This window comes from Mirounga leonina, unplaced genomic scaffold (assembly GCF_011800145.1).
Source record: "Mirounga leonina isolate KUSES-001 unplaced genomic scaffold, KU_Mleo_1.0 Mir_115, whole genome shotgun sequence".
NCBI classification, from domain to species: Eukaryota; Metazoa; Chordata; class Mammalia; order Carnivora; family Phocidae; genus Mirounga; species Mirounga leonina.
In genome coordinates, this window is record NW_023270268.1 from 85,587,131 (window position 1) to 85,606,868 (window position 19,738).

The window sequence follows — 19,738 nt, forward strand, 5'->3', positions numbered from 1 at the left end:
CCCATGTGTGGCATGCATGAGATAGACACAAAACTACTAAATTCAACTTTAGTGATAGGAACATTGGGAGAATGGATTAGGATTTTTGATTAGGGAAATACCCACATTTCACTAAAACAAACAAAAAACTCCTCCCCAAAAGGGCTTAACCTGAACGTTTTAAGGTCCAAAGTAAGAAAGATATTAGGAAGGTTAGGAGAAGTGTGAGAATCTAATCAGGAGAACATTCTCAGAATGAATTTCTTGGGAATTCAGTAGAATGATTTCTCCATCCACTGGCATTAACGGGACTTACACAGAATTGAGAAGCATCATCGGTATAATAAGTCGCCCTATAAACTGATGCTCATGGCCATGGTGAAAAGGGCCTTCAGAAAGAGTGGTCAGTGTCAACAATGGGAGAGAATATGTGCGAACAGGACTGTTCTGGCTAAGTCAAATGATTGGCACAATTACAGGCTTTCTCCAGAGCAGTGGCTCTCAACTCCCCATCTGGATTCATCTGAAGAGACTTTAAGATATGATGCCTCAGTCTCACCTAGGCCAAGTTGATTAGAAGCTCAGTGGGTGGGGCTTCCACATGGACACTCTGCTAGCTCCAAGTGATTTTAATGCCTAGCCAGTACAAATAATAACTCCAGAAGACCCTTGCTTCCCAGAGTGTGGTCTACTGGACCAAAACATATGTCACTTAGGAGCTTGTTAGAAATGGAGAATCTTAGGGGCGCCTGGGTGGCTCAGATGGCTAAGCGTCTGCCTTCGGCTCAGGCCATGATCCCGGGGTCCTGGGATCGAGTCCCGCATCGGGCTCCCTGCTGGGCGGGGAGCCTGCTTCTCTGCCTCTGCCTCTGCCTCTCTCTCTCTCTCTCTCTGACTTTCATGAATAAATAAAAAAAAAAATTAAAAAAAAAAAAAGAAATGGAGAATCTTAGGTCCCACCCCATATCCATGGAATCTGAATCTGCATTAAAGTTTGAAGTCTGAAATTTTCTTCTCCTGCGTAGTCTGTTTCCTCTTGGTCACTTTTTCTTGTGTATTTTGCTCTCTCTCTTCCATGTTAGAGGCTTGCCCTGGTGTCTGGTAATTTTGTGTTGTCTGCTCTCAGCTAAGGGTGGGAAGCTACAGCACTGGATGGTCTTGTTGGTGGAGCTTCTTTGTGTGGTGACCTGGATGGGCCATTTGTTGGGAACTCCTGGTGTTGGTATCTTTCTGCCTTCCTCAGCCTGGTCAGAGTCACCAGAAGAGACACTCTTGTCTGCTGCCGAGAGGTGGAAGCCTGGCTCCATGTTCCAGGAGCAAGTGGTGAAGGGGACCAGGATCTCACCATCTCTGCGAACTTTCCTTGTTTGGGATGTGCAGCACACACATACCCCTCCCTCCCGCCCCTGCCCCTCATTCTCCACCAGGCCCACTGTGCCAGTCCAGACATTCCATTACCCCTATAGGGAACTCTCTGCCCTTTGCAGGTTGGTAGAGGGACAGTCACCCAGTGGCTTTGTATGGGGGGAGGGGTATAGGTGGTCTTACTGCTTCTTAAATAGCTTTTAAGTAATACGCTATATTTTTAGCATTTCCCTCTGCCACCTCTTCTTCTCGTAGAGGTTTTTGGGGCTTCCATTTCCCAGGCTGTTGGAGGATTCCGTGGGGTCAGTTAGGTGCTTCTCACCTTGGGGGTTGTGATTTTTCTCAGCTCTCCTACCCCTTGTCACTGGCCCAGCTGCTTTCCAGCTTCCACAGTTTTGCTGTGGTCATTTCCTCTGCTGTTCTTCCCATCCTTAGGGACTTCTGCCATTCAAAAAGTTTCTCTTAAATTTTTTTTTTTCTCTTTTTAAAATTGTAGTTTTGGTCGGGTTTCAGGAAGGAGTGGAATTATGTCTATGTGTGCAGTCTGCTGTCTTTTCCTGGAACCTCTATCCTCTCTTTAAACTTCCTCACAGAATCCCTGAATTCATTCAGTATATATTTAATGATAGGACTCCAGCTCTGCCCTCTGTGGGCCCGCATCTCTGAGCCAAGAAATTCAGTGTGCAGTTGTATATGGGCTGAGTCCTGGCTTCCTCTCTTACTCTCTGCGTTACCCTGGTCACCTCTTTAAACCTCCGTTTTCAAACCTCCGTTTTCTCATCTGTAAAACAGGGATAATGCAGGGTAGTAAGGGGAGGTTTGTAATCAGTCAATGAAGATAAAGCTTGGGCGACCCTCTCGGGTCCCCTCCCTCTTTGGGAGCTTTGTATTCTATCTCTCAATAAACTGCTTTCCTGCCCACCAAAAAAAAAAAAGAAAAAAAGGATAAAGCCTTTTTTGTTTTTAAATTAATTAATAATTAGATCAAGATCATTAGATCTAATTAATAATTAGATCAAGACCTGAGCTGAGATCAAGAGTCAGGTGCTTAACCCACTGAGCCACCCAGGCGCCCCTAGATAAAGCTTTTATTTATTTATTTTTTTAAAGATTTTATTTATTTATTTGACAGGGAGAGACACAGTGAGAGAGGAAACACAAGCAGGGGGAACGGGAGAGAGAGAAGCAGGCTTCCTGATGCGGGGCTCAATCCCAGGACGCTGGGATCATGACCTGAGCCGAAGGCAGACGCTTAACTGAGCCACCCAGGTGCCCCAAAGCTTTTAAAGAACCTGCACATAGGGGCACCTGGGTGGCTCAGTCGGTCAAGCCTGTGACTCTTGATCTCAGGGTCTTGAGTTTGAGCCCCATATTGGGCATAGAGATTACTAAAAATAAACAAACACACAAATTAATTAATTAAAAACCCCATTGCTTTCCATTAAAAAAACAAAAAAAGAACCTGTACATAGTGTCTTCTTGAAGGCCCAGACTGTAACTTCTCCTTCCTATTTCCCCAAAAGCCTAGCACAGGGTGAGCACATTGTAGGTACATAGTGAGTGACTGAGGAGAGGATTGGCGCGAGAGTTTTGGCCTGGTCTCTTCCTTCAGCAGTGGTGCGTCCTGGGAGACCTGGAGCCAAGGGCCTCAGCTGGGTGTGAGAACACCGGGTCCTTCCTGTCTCTGCCTGTCTCCTAATTGCTGTGTCTCTTGATAAGGCAGCGTCTCCTCTCCTGGCCCCTTACCTTTACTCTACTCGTCTCTGACCTTGGCGTGTCTGCCCGTCTGTGGCTAGAAAAGAATCACCACCGCTCTGAACTGCTGATCTCCCCCCAAGTCTGGATGATAGTCTGTAAGTGCGTTGGACCAGGCAAGTCCCTTCCCCTTTCAAGGTCTGGGTTTCCTTATTGCTAAAATGGAGAGGCAGGATATAGTGGGTGGGAAGTAGTCCCAGGTTCAGACCCTTCATCTCCTGGGCCCTGTAGCCTGTCCTGTACTGGATGTTGCTAGCTCCTGGGGTTCTGGTTCTGGACGTGGTCCAGAGGGGATGAGCAGTCCCTCTTGCAGAATGAATGTGACTCTACCAGTCACAGCTCTGGCTTCTTTCCCCACCCCACCTCCAGGGCTCAACAATAGGCCCCTTCAGCTCTAGGCTCTTGCTGAAGGGGTGGGGGTGGGGCGGGGCCTGAGCCAGCAGGCAGAGCACCAGGCAGAGCACCAGCCCGGCAGCCCCTGCCCAGCCCTGGAAGAGCTCTGGGAGTGGCTGGCTGCCGGCAGCTGGACTGCCTCCTTCTTCCCGGGAGTTACTGCATCAGTGGGTGCTGTGATGATGATGCCTGGGCCAGAGGATTGGCAAGAGGCAGCTGTCTGCAGAACCCTGCATCCCAGCCCTGGCACCAGGACATGCCTGGTGTGCATGTGCACAAAGCCCGGACAGCTGCTGGAATTTATCCTCTGGTGTTCTGTTGGTGGGAGGAAAGCTCCAGGAATGTGTAGGGCTCTTGGGGTCCTGTCTCTGGGTGTCAAGGTTGGCGGGCCAGTCTTGAGCTGCTGGAGCACGAAACAGCTGCAGAATACTTCAACACCAAGTTGGTACGTGTGGGGAGGAGTTGAGTTCAGTGTGGTCTGTGCAGTGGGGTTTAGTCAGATTCTTTCCTTTCTTTGAAAGTCATACCTCCTTCTCTGCTGCAGTCAAAGATGAGGCATAGCAGGTCCCTGTATCTGATCTGGGTCCCTGCTTCTGTGCCCTGCCTTCCCAGCCTGTCACTCCCTCGCGCCGCCCCCCCGTCGCCTGCTGAGGCTGGGATGCCTGACACACTGGACTTCCTTCCCATCAACGCTTCCGTGTCGTGTACTCCAGCTCTCCCTGCAGAGTCCAGTGAGAATGCAGCCTTCTGCAGCAGGCCAGTTGCGGGCTCGCTCTCTCTGCCTGAGAGACTGGCCGTTTCGTCCCTGGTGCTGAACCGGCTTTGTGGGAGCAAAGCAGCTTATGGGTCTGGGACAGGAGTGGCTGTACTGAGATTGGCAGCCCCTCTCTCCACAAAGGTGCTTGCTTTTCTGGATTAGAAATACCGGGAGGGAGCAAAGCCAGGGCAGGCGGAGGCAGGGGAGGCAGTGAGGCTTAGTCCTGGTATCTGCTGGAAGTAGGGCAGCCCTCCTTTCTGCAGGGTCCATCTTACAGGTTTGAAGTCCCTTTCGGCAAACTCTCTTGACCAGGTACCTTGCCAGCTTCTGCATTCAAGTTGATAGATAAAAACAGATGGTTACTTTACAAGGTAGAAACCACAGTAGAGGTTTGTGTATAGAACTCTCTCAGTAGAATTATGTATTGATACAGATTGCAGATTGTTATAAGAATAGTGACCCATTAAGGATCAGAGCATGATGGATAATTAAAAATTTTTAAATTCATTTGGCTATTTTCCACATGTACTATACTATAGTTGACTCTTGCACAACATTGGGGTTAGGGCTGCTGACCCCTCTCACACAGTTGAAAATCTGCACATAACTTTTGACTCCCCAAAAACTTAACTACTGATAGCCTACTATTGGCTGGAAAACTTAACCAATAACATCAGCAGTCAGCACATATTTTATATGTTATGTGTATTAAATACTGTATTCTTACAACAAAGTAAGCTGGAGAAAAGAAAATGTTATTAAAAATCATAAGGAAGAGAAAATAACATTTCCAGTACCGTACTGTATTTATCGAAAAAAATCCACATATAAGTGGATTTTATTCAAACCCATGTTGTCCAAGGGTTAACTATATTATGTGTTTATACCATTCCTGTTTTCAAATATTATTTTAACAATAACATGGAAGGAGTGGTAAAAGTAACCATTTGGGGGTAGGAAATGGTTTACAGAGGAGATGACATGGGTCTTGAGGGATGTGTAGGAGTTCATCATGTAGACAAAGAGAAGGACCATCACAAAGAGAATAGCTCAGAGACATTTAAAGAAGGGAGTTGGGGCGCCTGGGTGGCTCAGTTGGTTAAGCGACTGCCTTCAGCTCAGGTCATGATCCTGGAGTCCCGGGATCGAGTCCTGCATCGGGCTCCCTGCTTGGCGGGGAGTCTGCTTCTCCCTCTGACCCTCCCCTCTCTCATGTGCTCTCTCTCTCTCTCTCTCATATAAATAAATAAAAATCTTTAAAAAAAAAATAAAGGGAGTGTGTCTAGGGAAGGGCAAGTATCTTTTTTTAAATTTAAATTCAATTAATTAACTTACAGTGCATTATTAGTTTCAGAGGTAGAGGTCAGTGATTCATCAGTCCTATATAACACCTAGTGCTCATTATATCATGTGCCCTCCTTAATGTCCATCACCCAGTTACCCCATCCCTCCACCTCCCTCCCCTCCAGCAACCCTGTTTGTTTCCCATGATTAACAGTCTCTTGGGGTGCCTGGGTGGTTTAGTCGTTAAACATCTGCCTTCGGCTCGGGTCATGATCCCAGGTTCTGGGATCAAGTCCCACATCAGGCTCCCTGCTTGGCGGGAATCCTGCTTCTCCCTCTCCCACTCCCCCTGCCTGTGTTCCTGCTCTCGCTGTCTCACTCTCTGTCAAATAAATAAATAAAATCTTTAAAATAATTTTTAAAAAGTCTCTTATGGTTTGTCTCCCTCTCTGATTTCATCTTGTTTTATTTTTTCCTCTCTTCCCCTATGATCCTCTGTTTTCTTAAATTCCACAAATCAGTGAGATCATAGGATAATTGTCTTTCTCGGATTGACTTACTTTGCTTAGCATAATACCCTCTAGTTCCATCCACATCGTTGCAAATGGCAAGATTACATTTTTTTGATGGCTGAGTAATATTCCATTGTATATATAATATATATATTATATATATGTATGTGTGTGTGTATATGTGTGTATATATATATATATATATATGTCATCTTCCTTATTCATTCATCTGTCGGTGAACATGTGGGCTCTTTCCATACTTTGGCTATTGTGGACATTGCTATAAACATCGGGGTGCTATACATCGGGGTGCAGATGCCCCTTTGGATCACTACATTTGTATCTTTAGTGTAGATACCCAGTAGTGCAGTTGCTGGGTCATAGCTCTGTTTTCAAGTTTTTGAGGAACCTTCATACTGTTTTCCAGAGTGGCTGCACCAGCTTGCATTCCCACCAACAGTGTAGGAGGGTTCCCCTTTCTCCGCATCCCCGCCAACATCTGTCATTTCCTGACTTGTTAATTTTAGCCCTTCTGACTGGTGTGAGGTGGTATCTCATTGTGGGTTTTTTTTTTTTTTTTAAAGATTTTATTTATTTATTTGACAGAGGGAGACACAGCGAGAGAGGGAACACAAGCAGGGGGAGTGGGAGAGGGAGAAGCAGGCTCCCCGCAGAGCAGGGAGCCCGATGTGGGACTCGATCCCAGGACCCTGGGATCATGACCTGAGCCGAAGGCAGTCACTTAACCAACTGAGCCACCCAGGCGCCCTCATTGTGGTTTTGATTTGGATTTCCCTGATGCCGAGTGATGTTGAGCATTTTTTCATGTGTCTGTTGGACATTTGTATGTCTTCTTTGTAGAAATGTCTGTTCATGTCTTCTGCCCATTTCTTGATTGGATTATTTGTTCTTTGGGCTTTAAGTTTGGTAGGTTCTTTATAGATTTTGGATACTAGCCCTTCATCTGATATGTCATTTGCAAATATCTTCCCCCCATTCAGTAGGTTGTCTCTTGGTTTTGTTGACTGTTTCCTTTGCTGTGCAAAAACTTTTTATCCTGATGAAGTCTCAGTAGTTCATTTTTGCCTTTGGAAATGTGTCTAGGAAGAAGTTGCTGCGGCCGAGGTCACAAAGGTTGCTGCCTGTGTTCTCCTCTAGGATTTTGATGGATTCCTGTCTCACATTTAGGTCTTTCGTGCATTTTAAGTCTATTTTTATGTGTGGTATAAGGAAATGGTCCAGTTTAATTCTTCTGCATGTAGCTGTCCAATTTTCCCAACACCATTTGTTGAAGAGACTTTTTTCCATTGGATATTCTTTCCTGCTTTGTCAAAGATTAGTTGACCATAGAGTTGAGGCTCCATTTCTGGGCTCTCTATTCTGTTCCATTGATCTATGTGTCTGTTTTGTGCCAGTACCATACTGTCTTGATGATTACAGCTTTGTAATAGAGTTGGAAGCCTGGAATTGTGATACCACCAGCTTTGGTTTTCTTTTTTAACATTCCTTTAGCTGTTTGGGGTCTTTTTTGGTTCCATACAAATCTTAGAATTTTTTGTTCTAGCTCTGTGAAAAAAGTTGATGGTATTTTGATAAGGATTGCATTGAATGTTAAGATTGCTCTAGGTAGCATAGACTATTTTAACAATATTTGTTCTTCCAATCCATGAGCATGGAACGTTTTTCCAGTTCTTTGTGTCTTCCTCAATTTCTTTCATGAGTGTTCTATAGTTTTCTGAGTACAGATCCTTTGCCTAAACCTGGTTAGGTTTATTCCTAGGTATCTTATACTTTTGGGTGCAGTTGTAAGTGGGATTGACTCTTCAATTTCTCTTTCTTCTGTCTCATAATTAGTGTATAGAAATGCAACTCATTTCTGTGCATGGATTTTATATCGGGAAGGGCATGTATCTGATTTGGTTGGAACATGGAGACATTTGAAGAAAATGATAAGGTATGGAGGTGGACAAAGAGGCAAGGAGTAGATCCGGAAGGGCCTTGTATTTGGCTTACTGAGGAGTTACAGAAGGATATAAGCAGGGGAGGGACTTCAGATGACAATAATAGCAATAGGCAGCTATGTACCAGGTGCTGTGCTAAGTGTCCTATTCATTATCTCATTGAATCTGCACTCTACGAAGGAGGTGCTGTTTACTCCCATTTTACAGATGAGGAAATTGAGTCTTAGAGGTTAAGTCATTTGCCCAAAAGTTGCCCAACTAGAAAGTGACAGAGCCAAGATTTCAGCTCAGGTCTGTCTGATTCTTGATCCCATTGGTATTGATCAGAGGAATAAAAAGGAGGCAGAAACAAGATTTTGTGGCCTGCCTAGTGGGGAAGGTAGGAAGTTACGGTTGGGGTGGGGGTGAGGTTTCTAGCCTGGGTGGCCAGTGTTGGCTTGTGATATTTTCAGTCAGGATATAGGGGCATGTGTTAGCTAGCTTTAAGGGGGTGCTCATGAGCTGAGTTTGGTACCTATGCATCCTCCTGGTGGAACTGCCCTGGAACTGTCTGGAAACGTGGGCCTAGAGCTTCAGGGGGTTAGAAATGGAGACAGAGCACGTGGTAATTGCAGCTCCAGGGGAGGAGAGGAAGTGACACCCAGAGAGCAGAGCATGCACTGAGAGGAGAAGGAAGGGCTAGTTCAGAAGCCTTTGGGAAATGTCAGCAGTTAAGGAGAAGGGTGAAGGGGCTCCAGGGCTGGACTTGGGGCCTGGGGGCCCAGCACCACTAAGCCAGTATGCCTCGGCTTTGCCTCTCCTCAGAACTGCAGCTTGCCAAGCTCTCCTGGGAGGGGCTGGGCCCCTGCGTCCTGGAGATGGAGAGGGTGTGGACAGCCATGGTGTGTGTCTGAATCACCCCCTCTCTCCGTTGGCCCCAGGCCAGCCTCCTCCCCAGACCAGTGTGATGTCAGACCTGGGCTGACCTGAAGGTGTGGGGTTGCCTGGTGCAGTTCCCTCTGGGATGAGGTCCCAAGGGGAGCCAGCCTGGCTTTGGTCCAGAAGCTTGGGGCCTACGTACAGAGGGGTGAGTTGAGGCTGACTGGGCTTGGTGGGGCTGGCATGTGGAAGCAAGATAATCCTCTGACTGGGAGAGGAACTATAAGTCCCCCTCCTCTTCCCCAATATATTGTTTTCCCTCCAGGTCTTAAGAAGGAGGGCAGGGGTGGGAGAGGGCTGGCTTGGAGGTGAGGTTGGCATATATTCCCATGAATACGGTAGATTGTTTTGGAAAAATCTCTTGGCCGGAAATTACATGTCATGTCTGCTCCTCAGTGTGGATTTGTCACTTCACTGATGCTGCTGGAGAGGCTGGGGGAAGGGAGTGGACAGCAGAGGCAAGCTGGTTCCTGGCCACTCCCAGCTCCCTTTAGAGATAAGAGGGCAGGTTATAGACCGAAGGGGTATACATGTAGGGTGGATTCCCCAAATCCTAGAGGCAGTTTGGATCATGCGGATATCTTACAGCAGAATGCCATTAGGAAGCAGGGGAGTTATGGATGGAGGAGGTAAGGAGAAAGCAGGAAGGAGGAATGATTTGGATCAGATCCTTCATCCAGCGATGGGCCTGGCATTTTCAGCCTTTTTTTCTCTAACTTTGGGTCAGTACAGCCTCCTGACTTTGGGTTCTTACAGCCTCCCACAAACCTAGTTTCTGTTAGAGCTGCGGTAAGATGCCCAGGAACTTCTGCCTGGAATAGATCCCCTGCCTGGCTGGGTCATCCCCCACCCCAGCATGCTTCAAGGCAGAGAAGGAGCTTGTGAGGAGAGTGAGCCTTGTAGGAACTCATCTAGTATCCTTCTGGGGTCTCTTTCCTCAGTTTTGAGGTTGAGTTTGTTGGGGGTGGGCGGAAGGGGGGGGCAGGTATCTCAGCATCTCCCTCCTCCTCTGCCCCAACCCCGGAAGGGGAGGGTTCCCTGAGCTCAGCCCTAAATACCTGGTACTAAGGAGTCAGTGGATGCTTCAGATGCCGGCAGAATGAGAGGGTGTGCGTGGGGCACCTTGGGGCCCTCAGGGCTGGCGGGAGAGGAGGAGCCTCTGCCGTGGGACTTCCTCTGCTAGCACTGACCTCACCCCAGTGCTGGGTGGCAGAGCCCTGTGTGGGCACGTGTTGGAGCACCTTCTCCCACGGGGAGTGTGGGCACTCGAGGTACCCTTCTGAGGCCAGAGGTCAGCCCCAGCCCTGTGCCCTGCCCTGAGCTCCCAGGCACACAGCCTGTGCAGTCTTGGGGGGGTGGGGGGGGGCCGGCAGGGAGATGTCAAGGCCGGGCTGGGAGGAGGCGTGGGGCTGGGGCGGGCTGTGGTCTCGCTCCGGGTGCTGGAGGCGTGGCTTCCATGGCTGGGCAGGTTCGCGGGCGCTGAGGGAGTGGAGTGCGGAGTGGAGCGGCAGGGAGCCCGGCAGGTGGGCGCATGCTTGGAGCCTGGTGGTGTGGAAGCCGGGCAGGTGGAGGGATAGGCATCAGGCCCCAAGGAGGGGAGGGGTCTCAGGTCAAGTCAGGATGGGGCTCCTCTTACGTGAGCTTCTTGGACGGACCTCCTTATGGAATAGGGGCCTCCTTTATGAATCCCCAGGACCTAATTGGTGGCGGTGGAGCTCTGGGGTCCTGGAGGTGGCCCAGGGGCTGAGGGGAGCTGTGGCCCTGCGGTCATTGGCGGTGGGGCCGTGCTGCGGCACCTGGCGCTTTCCGGGGGTCAGCCGGTGGTGGTGGTGGTGCTGCGGAGAGGCGGCGGGAGGCGGCGGCTCCTCGGAATGGAGGCTGGGGACCGGGTTGGGGGAGGGGCCGGCCGCGGGCCCGGCGCAGGAGACCGCAGGAGACCGCGACCGTCCGGGCTGGGCTGGGGCTCTGGCCGGCCGGCCAGCCAGTGGCGGATGAGGGGCTGTGGGCGGGTGCGCGGGGGGGCCGTGGACCGGCCTCCCCCGTTGAGGCGCCCCTCCTTCTGGAGGATGCTGGAGGCCCGGCCCCTCAGGACGCAGGGCAGTGACGCTGCCGCTGCCGGTACCGCCGGAGGGGCGGGGGCTGCGGGAGGGCTCTGCTCCCCTCCCTGGCACGACCGCCGGGAGTTTGGGTGCCATGGGGGAGAGATCTGCATATCAGCGCCTGGCTCGGGGTGAGGAGGGACAGCAGGTAATGGGAGAAGCCTGGGGGTTAGCCAGGTACCCGGGTCCTAGACCCCATCATCTGCCAATGAGCTGAGGGCCCAGCCCTGCTCCGCAGCAGCCTCTCAGGAGTGAGGGGTGTCTGTGCTTCTGGGCCCCAGGACAGATCCTGGGGGGGCTGAGAGGCTGGGTGAAGAGGTATTTGTGTGTGTGTGCGATGGGTGAGGGGCAAGTCAGTGGTGGTGAATTACTGATGCTGCCACCTGCTTCAGTGTCTCTGGGTTCTCTGGGACCCAATTAAATGGCCTTTTGGGCTTTTCTTCAACTCTCCATGGGAGCCCCCAGGAGCAGTGCCTGCCAGGATTTGGGTGTAGTCTTTTATGGGCACTGAGTCCTTGTTCCCTGGACATTACTGCTTACTTTCCGAATATGCATATCAAGCTAAATGTCCTTGTTTGCTTTAGAAAAGATGATCACTGTATTTATGGGGCCGCTTCCCTTCTTGGAGATCAAGCACTTTCTCTCTTGGTCGGCAGAGGGCGGTAACTGACAGGACAAAGGGGGCCAGAATAGGTGGAGGGTGTTTTCCAGGGCTAGGAGAAGGGGTCCAAGAACTGGCCTGAGCTCTGACCTCTGACCATGCTTTGCTTTTCCGCACAGCCTTTTCCAGCTGGATTGCTGAACAAGCTGCTGAGGCTTGTTCTTACCCGACATCTAAGGGAAGAGTTAGGCATGGGGTTCTGATAGATTTGGGGCACATCTTTTGGGGGTAGCTAGAATTTTTATTTTGGCCATTCTGATCCAGCAGTCCCTATCTTACAGTAGAGGGAGTAATTTTCTTAAATTGTTCCCTAAAGTCAGGTCTTCGGGGCTCCTTCAGAGTGGTGCCTGGTGGGAAGTAGGCAGTAGGCTTCTCTGAGCCGTGGGCATTGTCTGCCAGGTTTTGAGAAAAGTCATTTCCAGTGTGACCTCATCCTGACTTCATCTTGTCCATTAGCTCTGACCCCAGCCTCAGACTGGTGATTCACTGGACCAAGGGGAGGCTGTACCTGGCTGGCTCCACACGCTTTGGGTGGTGGGTGACACAGCACTGGGTAAGAGGGACTGAGTGCTGGGAGTGCCCACCAATACCCACACCCCCTACCTACCTTCTTGTCTCCCCCCCCCCCCCCCCGCCATGGGGTCAGAGCAGGAAATGGCTGACCTTTCAGGTAACCTTTCTGCGAGGAAGGTCGAGTACTAAGAGAGGTCTTGGAAAGAGAGCCTATGTGCTAACTCCCCAAAACTGTCACCCAGCTGCCTGCCCCATCAGCCGGCTGGGGTTCCCAGAGCCAGTAGCCAGCTGGATAGGGACAAGAGAGCAGTGTACAAGAAGTGGGCTCCCTGGGCATGGCTGCTGGGGGGGGGGGGTTGCTGAGGGAGACTGCGAGGACTTCCTGCAGCTGTCAGGTGTGTCTGGGGGCTGTAGTGAGGGGAGTGTAAGGGCAGCTGGCTCTCTTGAGGGGGGGCAGAAGGATCATTTGTCAGCTGCAGGAACATGGGGGGCCTATGGGGGCTTGATGGAGTGTCTCCAGTTCCTTTTAGCTGAGGCTGTTGTCTGTGCGTGGGGGTGCTATACAAGAAGCATCCTATAGTCTGGAATCCTTGCTCTGGGGTGGGGGCATCCCAGCAGGGTCTAGGGACATATTTGTTTATTTTGAGGGGGTTTTGGATCTTAGCCAGCTGGTCTGGGGGAGGAGGCACCCTGGATGTTGTGGGCAGTGCAAGGCAACCCCAGGGGAGGGGGTGGAGATTCCTCACCCCCACAGCCCCCCCTCACTCTTGGCTGGACTGCCCCACTCTGGCAGGCTGCCGGCCTCCTATTTCCGTCGGGCACCAGGGTAACAGGGCCACATTAGGGCCTGAGCCAGCAGACGCCCAGCCAAGGCTTGGACTTGGTGATGGGAGAGGGTCTCTGAAGGGTCTGCCTACAGGGCCCAGGAATGACTGTCCGGGGCCCAAGCCCCCAACTCAGGCGGTGTTCTAGCCCCCACAGCCCCAGACAAGCCCATGTGGGAGCCTGTAGCCCCTCTTTGTGCATTACTGCTTGATTCACATAACCCCCACCCTAAAATCCCAGGAGTTGTCTGCAACTATGGGGGCTGGGGTGGAAGCCAGAGACAGGGGGCCTTGTGTATGGGGAGGCAGGGGGGCCAGCGCGGGTGGCTGGGAGGAAGAGTCCCCCCATTCCCGCCACCCTCTTGGCAGTGATTCAGAAAGGTCCTTTTTCAGCCAGTGTCAGAGCTGCTCAGCTGGGGAGGGAGGGAGGAGGGAGGGAGGGAGGGAGGGAGGGCGGTCAGGCGGGGGAGCCCGGGAGTAGGGCTGAGCTGTGACCACTGCACTGAAGAGAAGTCAGAGAAACAGGACAGAGGATCTGGGCTGCAGCCGGGAAAAGAGCTAACCCGCTCCTGCCAGACTAGCCAGCTGTGGAAACAGCTGTGCAGCCGAGAAAGGGGGCCCACCCTGTTCTTTCTGTCCCATTTCCCACCCCTGGTGTGGGATTTGGGGGACTCCTGGGCCAGACCTGTGGTCAGCTTCCATCCTGGGCAGAACCTTGAATTCAGGAGCTAAAGCCCCTGCTCCTCCTACTTCTTGGGCCAGAGCCCCAGTGACCTGGTCAGGGGGTCCAGCTCCGTGGAGATGCCGGCGGCTCGTCGCTTCCCTGGCCTAGAGCTCTCCTTCCCTCTCCTGGCCAGACTACGGCGACGCCTGTACACAGTGAGTGGGGGCTGGGGGTGTGAGTAGGACTGACCGGGGACTGGGTCAGCAACCCCCCCTCCAGCCCCCCAGAGCCAGCAGTTCACTGAGGGGCAGAGTACAGGACTGGCAATGGCTGAGGGCTTGATAGGGGTTCTGGGCTCGGGGCCTCTCCCCTCGGCTGCTGCATTCTGGTTGGTGAGTGTGTTAGGAGAATGTACGCAGGAAGTGTGCACACCAGGAGAGCCCCACGCCAGGCGTCAGACACAGGTGTGGGACTGCGGGTGTGCCGGGGGCCAGGCACACCCACAACTGGAGAGTGTGAGCAGGGTTGGGGAGAAGCCGGGGCAGTGCCCTCCCTGTGCTCCACAGACAAAGAAACTGGCTGTGGAAGGGGCAGTTAGCAGAGGGGGGGGGGGTTTGTCCTGGCTCACCCGGGGCCAGGCGGTAGAGACAAGACTGAGACCCTGATTGCTTGCTTCTCACTGGGATCCCGGTGTTCTTCCAGTTCCCTGCACACCCCTCCGCAGAGCAAGCCTGTTCCTGGGGCTGGAGAGCGGGGAGGGGAGTGTCCAGCTGAGCAGGGAGATCTGTTCGCTGTTGTCTTGGGGAAAAGAAACAGGCCAGACTGTGCTTTCTGAGCAGCTTCAGGGGAAGGGCTCTGTGTCTCCCCCAGTCCTGACCACCCGGTACATGGCTTTGAGCTGCTCTGAGGAGCCGCTGCCTCCAGAGCAGGGTGGGAGTGGGGAGCCTGGAGCCCTGAGACTTGGAGACTGGTCAAGAAGAGGAGGGGGTCTGTGGACTGCTTTTGCCCCACTGGCAGGCACAACTTAGGGCATGCAGGGGGTGCGGTCTCTTTGCCTCAGAGACAGGGCCGTGATGATGGAAGTCCTGGCCGGCCCTGCATGGCCAGGCTGCCGAGAGCTCCAGCCTGGGTCGGTGATTTTCACAGTGCGCCCTTGGGGCCGCCTTCTGGAAAGCAGCAGTGTCCTGCCCTCTTATGTCTACACTGCTTTGTGCGGAACAGATAGTTTTGTTGAGGATAAGTGAGTTAATACAGCCAGATGCTTAGAACCATGCCTGGCGTATAGTAAGTATCAAGTGTTAGAGTTATTTTTATTGTTCTTCTTAAATAAAATTAATAGAAATATGTCCTTTTTACTGTGTGTGTATATAGTCAGTCAACATGATGTCACCTATCGTATGAAGGGGAAATGAAAGGAAAGTGAGGATAACATTTCAGGTATTCTGATATGTCAGGACGTTCTGACATGAAGTAGTCAGTGCGGAGCCCTCCAGCAGAACCACCGTGGAGGCAGCGCCTGCAAGTGCTGACTGATAGGGGAGTTTGGAAATCATAAAGGTGGGTTGCCTTCCGTGACGTTTTTCGGACTAGCAAACAGCTTTTGGTAAGTTCTGAACAAAACAAAGGCCAGTTTTCCCTCAGTGTACGTATTAGTTCCACTCTAGGAGGATTCACTGTGTATCTAGACTGCAAAATACTTTTTTGTTCATATGTAAGATGGAATTCAGTTCTAGGGTCAGGTGATTGTAAACCAATTTTTCACCTGCATGAACTAAGTTGTGTGGGATTTGGGACAGTGGGTGAGATTGCTCTGTACATTACAGGATAACTTGTGTTCTTGTCTCCCAGCCACTCACTAAATGCCACTCGAGGTCCCCCAACATGATGACAACCAAGAATGTCCCCTAGGGGGCCGTACAGCCCTTGTGAGAACCGTCTGGGTAAAGGGTCACAGCTTGAAATTTGGAAACCCCCCCTGTAGCCCAGCTGCCTTGGTGGAGGAGCCAGGGTTTGAACTGAGGGCCTCCCACTCCCGTGTGTCACTCTTTGTACTGTCCTGAGCTGCCTGGGAAGGTCTGAAGTCCTGGCACTGGCCGCCAGGAGCTGTCGGGGCAGGTGGCGCATGCTAGGCCTGAGCTGCAAGAGTCTGCTTCTCTGAGTGCGCACTGTGATCAGAGCCGGGGGCCGAGACCGCCTCTGACTTGTTGGGGGGGCGTTGAGGGGTTGCTGGCCTCTTCCCTCTTGTGGGTCTTCTTTGGTGGGGGACTGAATGCGGGTCAGCCCTCAGCTCTGAGGTGTCTGACTTGGACAAGGATGGGTTCGGGTCCAGCGGGTCAGGCTGCTTCGTTTCAGGGGTGCCCCTGTGTCCTCTTTCTCTGGGCCGCAGAGAGTGTAGGTCAGAGGTCGCTCACTGGTGGCCCATTGGCTGATGATAGCCTGCACTTGTGTTTTGCTTGGCCAGCACAGAACGTGTGTGTGTGTGTGTGTGTGTATTTCAAACTTGAATTGGTTGACATAATTAAAAAAGTCAGGAGAATGTTAAGTGAAAACAAGGAACAGAATGGTGTGCTTGATGGGTGAATGTTTGTGTGGGGGAAAAACAGTCTGGAAGGATATTTAGAAGTCCTTTATGGCAGCTGACTCTGGGGATGGGGGGCTAGGGGGCTCTGCAATAGGGCAGGGAATGAGACTTCATGGCTCCTGTGTGCCTTTTGAATATTTTATCATGTGCATATATTACCTTTTCAAAAAGAATTTTAATGGCGAGATTTCACATCTAGATTCAGATTTCCAGCATTTCTTGAAAAAATTGAAAGCTTTTTTTTTTTGTAGATTTTATTTATTTATTTATTTGACAGAGAGAGACACAGCGAGAGAGGGAACACAAGCAGGGGGAGTGGGAGAGGGAGAAGCAGGCTCCCCGCAGAGCAGGGAGCCCGATGCGGGACTCGATCCCAGGACCCTGGGATCATGACCTGAGCTGAAGGCAGTCGCTTAACCAACTGAGCCACCCAGGCGCCCGAAAAAATTGAAAGCTTTAACAACACAGGGCAGCGGTCTGCGGTGACAGCTGTCGAGGGAGGTAAGCAAGGCTGCCTCTTTGAGCCAGCATCTAAACGCCCACCCCAGGGGCGCCTGGCTGGCTCAGTCGTTAAGCGTCTGTCTTGGGCTCAGGTCATGGGATCGAGCCCTGCATCAGGCTCCCTGCTCGGCGGGAAGCCTGCTTCTCCCTCTCCCTCTGCCTGCCGCTCCCCCTGTTTGTGTGTGCTCTATCAATCAAATAAATAAATAAAATCTTTAAAAAAAAATAAAAGCCCACCCCAGCGTCTGCGCCCCTTTTGTCTTCCACTCGTGTGGTCCTGACGGCACTCGAGCGGTCTCCTGTGGGATGGTCTTTGGATCTGGGGGGAGAGGCTCTGGTGATGTCAGGTATTGGGTGGAACTTAGAGCTCATCTGGTCCACAGTGCTTTCTCTGGGGTCCATCAGGTCTGGGGAACCTATGGATGGGTCTCAAGGGACCCTGCACCACCACCCCCCAACTAAAAATATGTATCTGTTTTAAGTAGGTGCCACACCCAGCATGGAGCCCAGTGTGGGGCTTGAACGCACAACCCTAAGATCAAGACCTGAGCTGAGATCAAGAGTTGGACACTTAACCAACTGAGCCACCCCGGCGCCCCTAAAAATGTTTTATTTTTAAGTAATATTTACACCCAGTGTGGGGCTCCCACTCACAACCCTGATCAAGAGTCACATGTTCTACGGACTGAGCCAGCCTGCTACTCCTCCCCAATTTTTTAATGCAAACTTTATGAGTAAGAATGTGTCTGTTTTCCTGGAGGCACAGTCGGTAGTTTTTGTGGTTCTCAAAGGGTTTGTGGCTCTGAGAACAGAGAGGTTGATCTCTGGTCACTACAAAGTTTGGGCTTAAGACCCCGACGCCAGGGCTTGGGCTGTATTGCAACTGGCCCAGTTCCATCCTTGTTGCTGCTGGGAAGAGGGGCCCAGGGGTACAGGGCATTCTGTACAGTTTGGGGGAGCAAGAAGGTGATTCGAGCCCTTCGTTGAAGCAGCGTAGTAGGATGTGGGTGAGCCCAGGGCACTTAGGGCGGGCTCGCCTGCTACCTCCCTGCACGCCTTGGTCCCTGAGCTGTTCTTCCCTCCCCACAGAGGCTGGGGGGCAGCAGCATGCAGCCAGAGGAGGGCACGGGCTGGCTGCTGGAGCTGCTGTCCGAGGTGCAGCTGCAACAGTACTTCCTGCGGCTCCGCGATGACCTCAACGTGACCCGCCTGTCCCACTTTGAGTATGTCAAGAATGAGGACCTGGAGAAGATTGGCATGGGCCGGCCCGGTAGGTGGGGCCATTGGCCTTGCCGGTTGCTTCCCCACTGACCATTTACCTCCTCTGTCATTAGGACTGCCAACTGCATGGAAGAGCCCTCCCCCTTATTCCATCGGGTGGGAGGCCGTGGCCTGCCCAGGAGCCCCCAAGGTGGGGTAGGGGGCGTCAGTAGATGCCGCACGCCATGAGCGCAGGAGGACAGTTGGCAGTCGGAAGGGTGACCTGGAGTTGGAGGAGAATGAAGTCTTCTAGCTCTGGATACTCAGGATTAAACACACACCCCTTTTGGCTTGTTCAGACATTTGGAGGATGCATTTCCTCCATCTCCTCCTCTGCTGTGATTGTGGCATTGAGTCGGCCCGGTTCATCATTCTGAACGCCAGGGTCCGTGTCCAGAGAGCCCCGTATGAACACGAGAAGATAAAAACCCTCAGAGGGTTTGCTAATTTTCTCTTAATCTGTCTCTGTCTCTCAAAGATCTGCTGTAGACTGAGCTCCTTCTGTCTCGTTCCCGTGCACCAAGATCTGCTGTATCAGCTGAACTCATTTTTTTTCTATGTATTTATCCTAAAAGTACTGATTGTAACATCTAGAAGCCATGGTATTCCTTGTAGAGCATTAGAAACTTACTAGTACATTCAACTTAAAATAGCTAAATAATAACATGCTAAATTAGACATCGACATATGCTAGTTTTGGCTTGGATAGTTGGTATCTGATGTCAGGAACATAAAAAAATTTTATGGGAGAAAAAAACTCAAAAGTGGGCAAATTCTACCCATTACCTTGATTTTTTTTTTTTTTTCCTTGAGAGTTGGAAAAAGACCACTGCTGTTCAATTTTGGTGGTTAAACACCTCCATCTAGTTCAAGAACCACTGCCTAGACGTGGAGTGCCGTCTGGTTAACTGTGGCCCCTGGTGGGTTGGAATGGTCTGTTTCCTTGGTGTCATTGTGCTGGGCAGTACCTTGCAGTGGACCACCCCAGGGTGACCAAGGAAGCATGCAGGCGGGCAGCTTCTCTGGGGGATGTGAGCTACCTTAACATTTGAACCCCTTCCTTCCCCACAGGCCAGCGGCGGTTATGGGAGGCGGTGAAGAGGAGAAAGGCCATGTGCAAACGCAAGTCTTGGATGAGCAAGGTGCGTGGACGAGGTGCAAGATGGGGTGGGCAGCCTCGCAGGCCTCCCTGTGATGTCAGTCCTGGGAAACTCCCCCATTCCCAGGCAGGTGTAATCTGTACCTGGTCCAGACCTCCCTCCTCCAGGGTCTTCCTGGGCAGGGTGCTTGTAGAACTGCCCGGCTAAGTGTCTCATCCCCACCAGAGATGGCACGTGAGTAGCCTGTGCACCGCGGTGGCTTCCCATCCCCTCCCGCTGTGCAGTCGTGCTGGGCGTGGAACAGGCGCTCGCTGACAGGTGCGCCGTAACCTGAGCCCTTGCTCTGACTGTTGGGGCCAGTGTCCAGGGCAGAGTGGTGGGGACTGTCTGGACCTGGGACATCTTTGCCTCGCTCCCCTCCTCCCCCACCCTCCCTAGTCTGCAGGGGTTTCTCTGGTCATCTGGCCCTGCTCACAGCTTCCTTCCCCACAGCCTGCCCCCCTTCTCCCTTTGCCCTAATTTAGGTCTGTGAGTGGTGAGTCCCTGTTCTGACTCAGTGGAACTTTGCCCATTGTCTGGAAGACAATGCGAGAGGAAGTGAACCAGCCAGG

General features: G+C 51.8%; 1 protein-coding gene across 16 annotated transcripts in view; it reads left to right on the top strand.

Moving 5' to 3' along the window:
• The window catches only part of TNK2 (tyrosine kinase non receptor 2), a 47,099-nt gene that overhangs the window by 10,623 nt on the left and 16,738 nt on the right, over positions 1-19,738 (top strand). For 11 of the 16 annotated variants that reach the window (XM_034999934.1, XM_034999942.1, XM_034999940.1 and 8 more), the window contains exons 1-3: positions 13,509-13,900; positions 17,857-18,037; positions 19,099-19,169. In XM_034999934.1, the coding sequence (XP_034855825.1) occupies positions 13,823-13,900; positions 17,857-18,037; positions 19,099-19,169 (330 nt within the window). In that variant the 5' untranslated portion in view covers positions 13,509-13,822. Of the gene's footprint in view, positions 1-10,871; positions 11,172-13,508; positions 13,901-17,856; positions 18,038-19,098; positions 19,170-19,738 lie in introns of those variants that run through there. The other 5 variants (XM_034999950.1, XM_034999951.1, XM_034999941.1 and 2 more) reach the window with 3 other exon arrangements.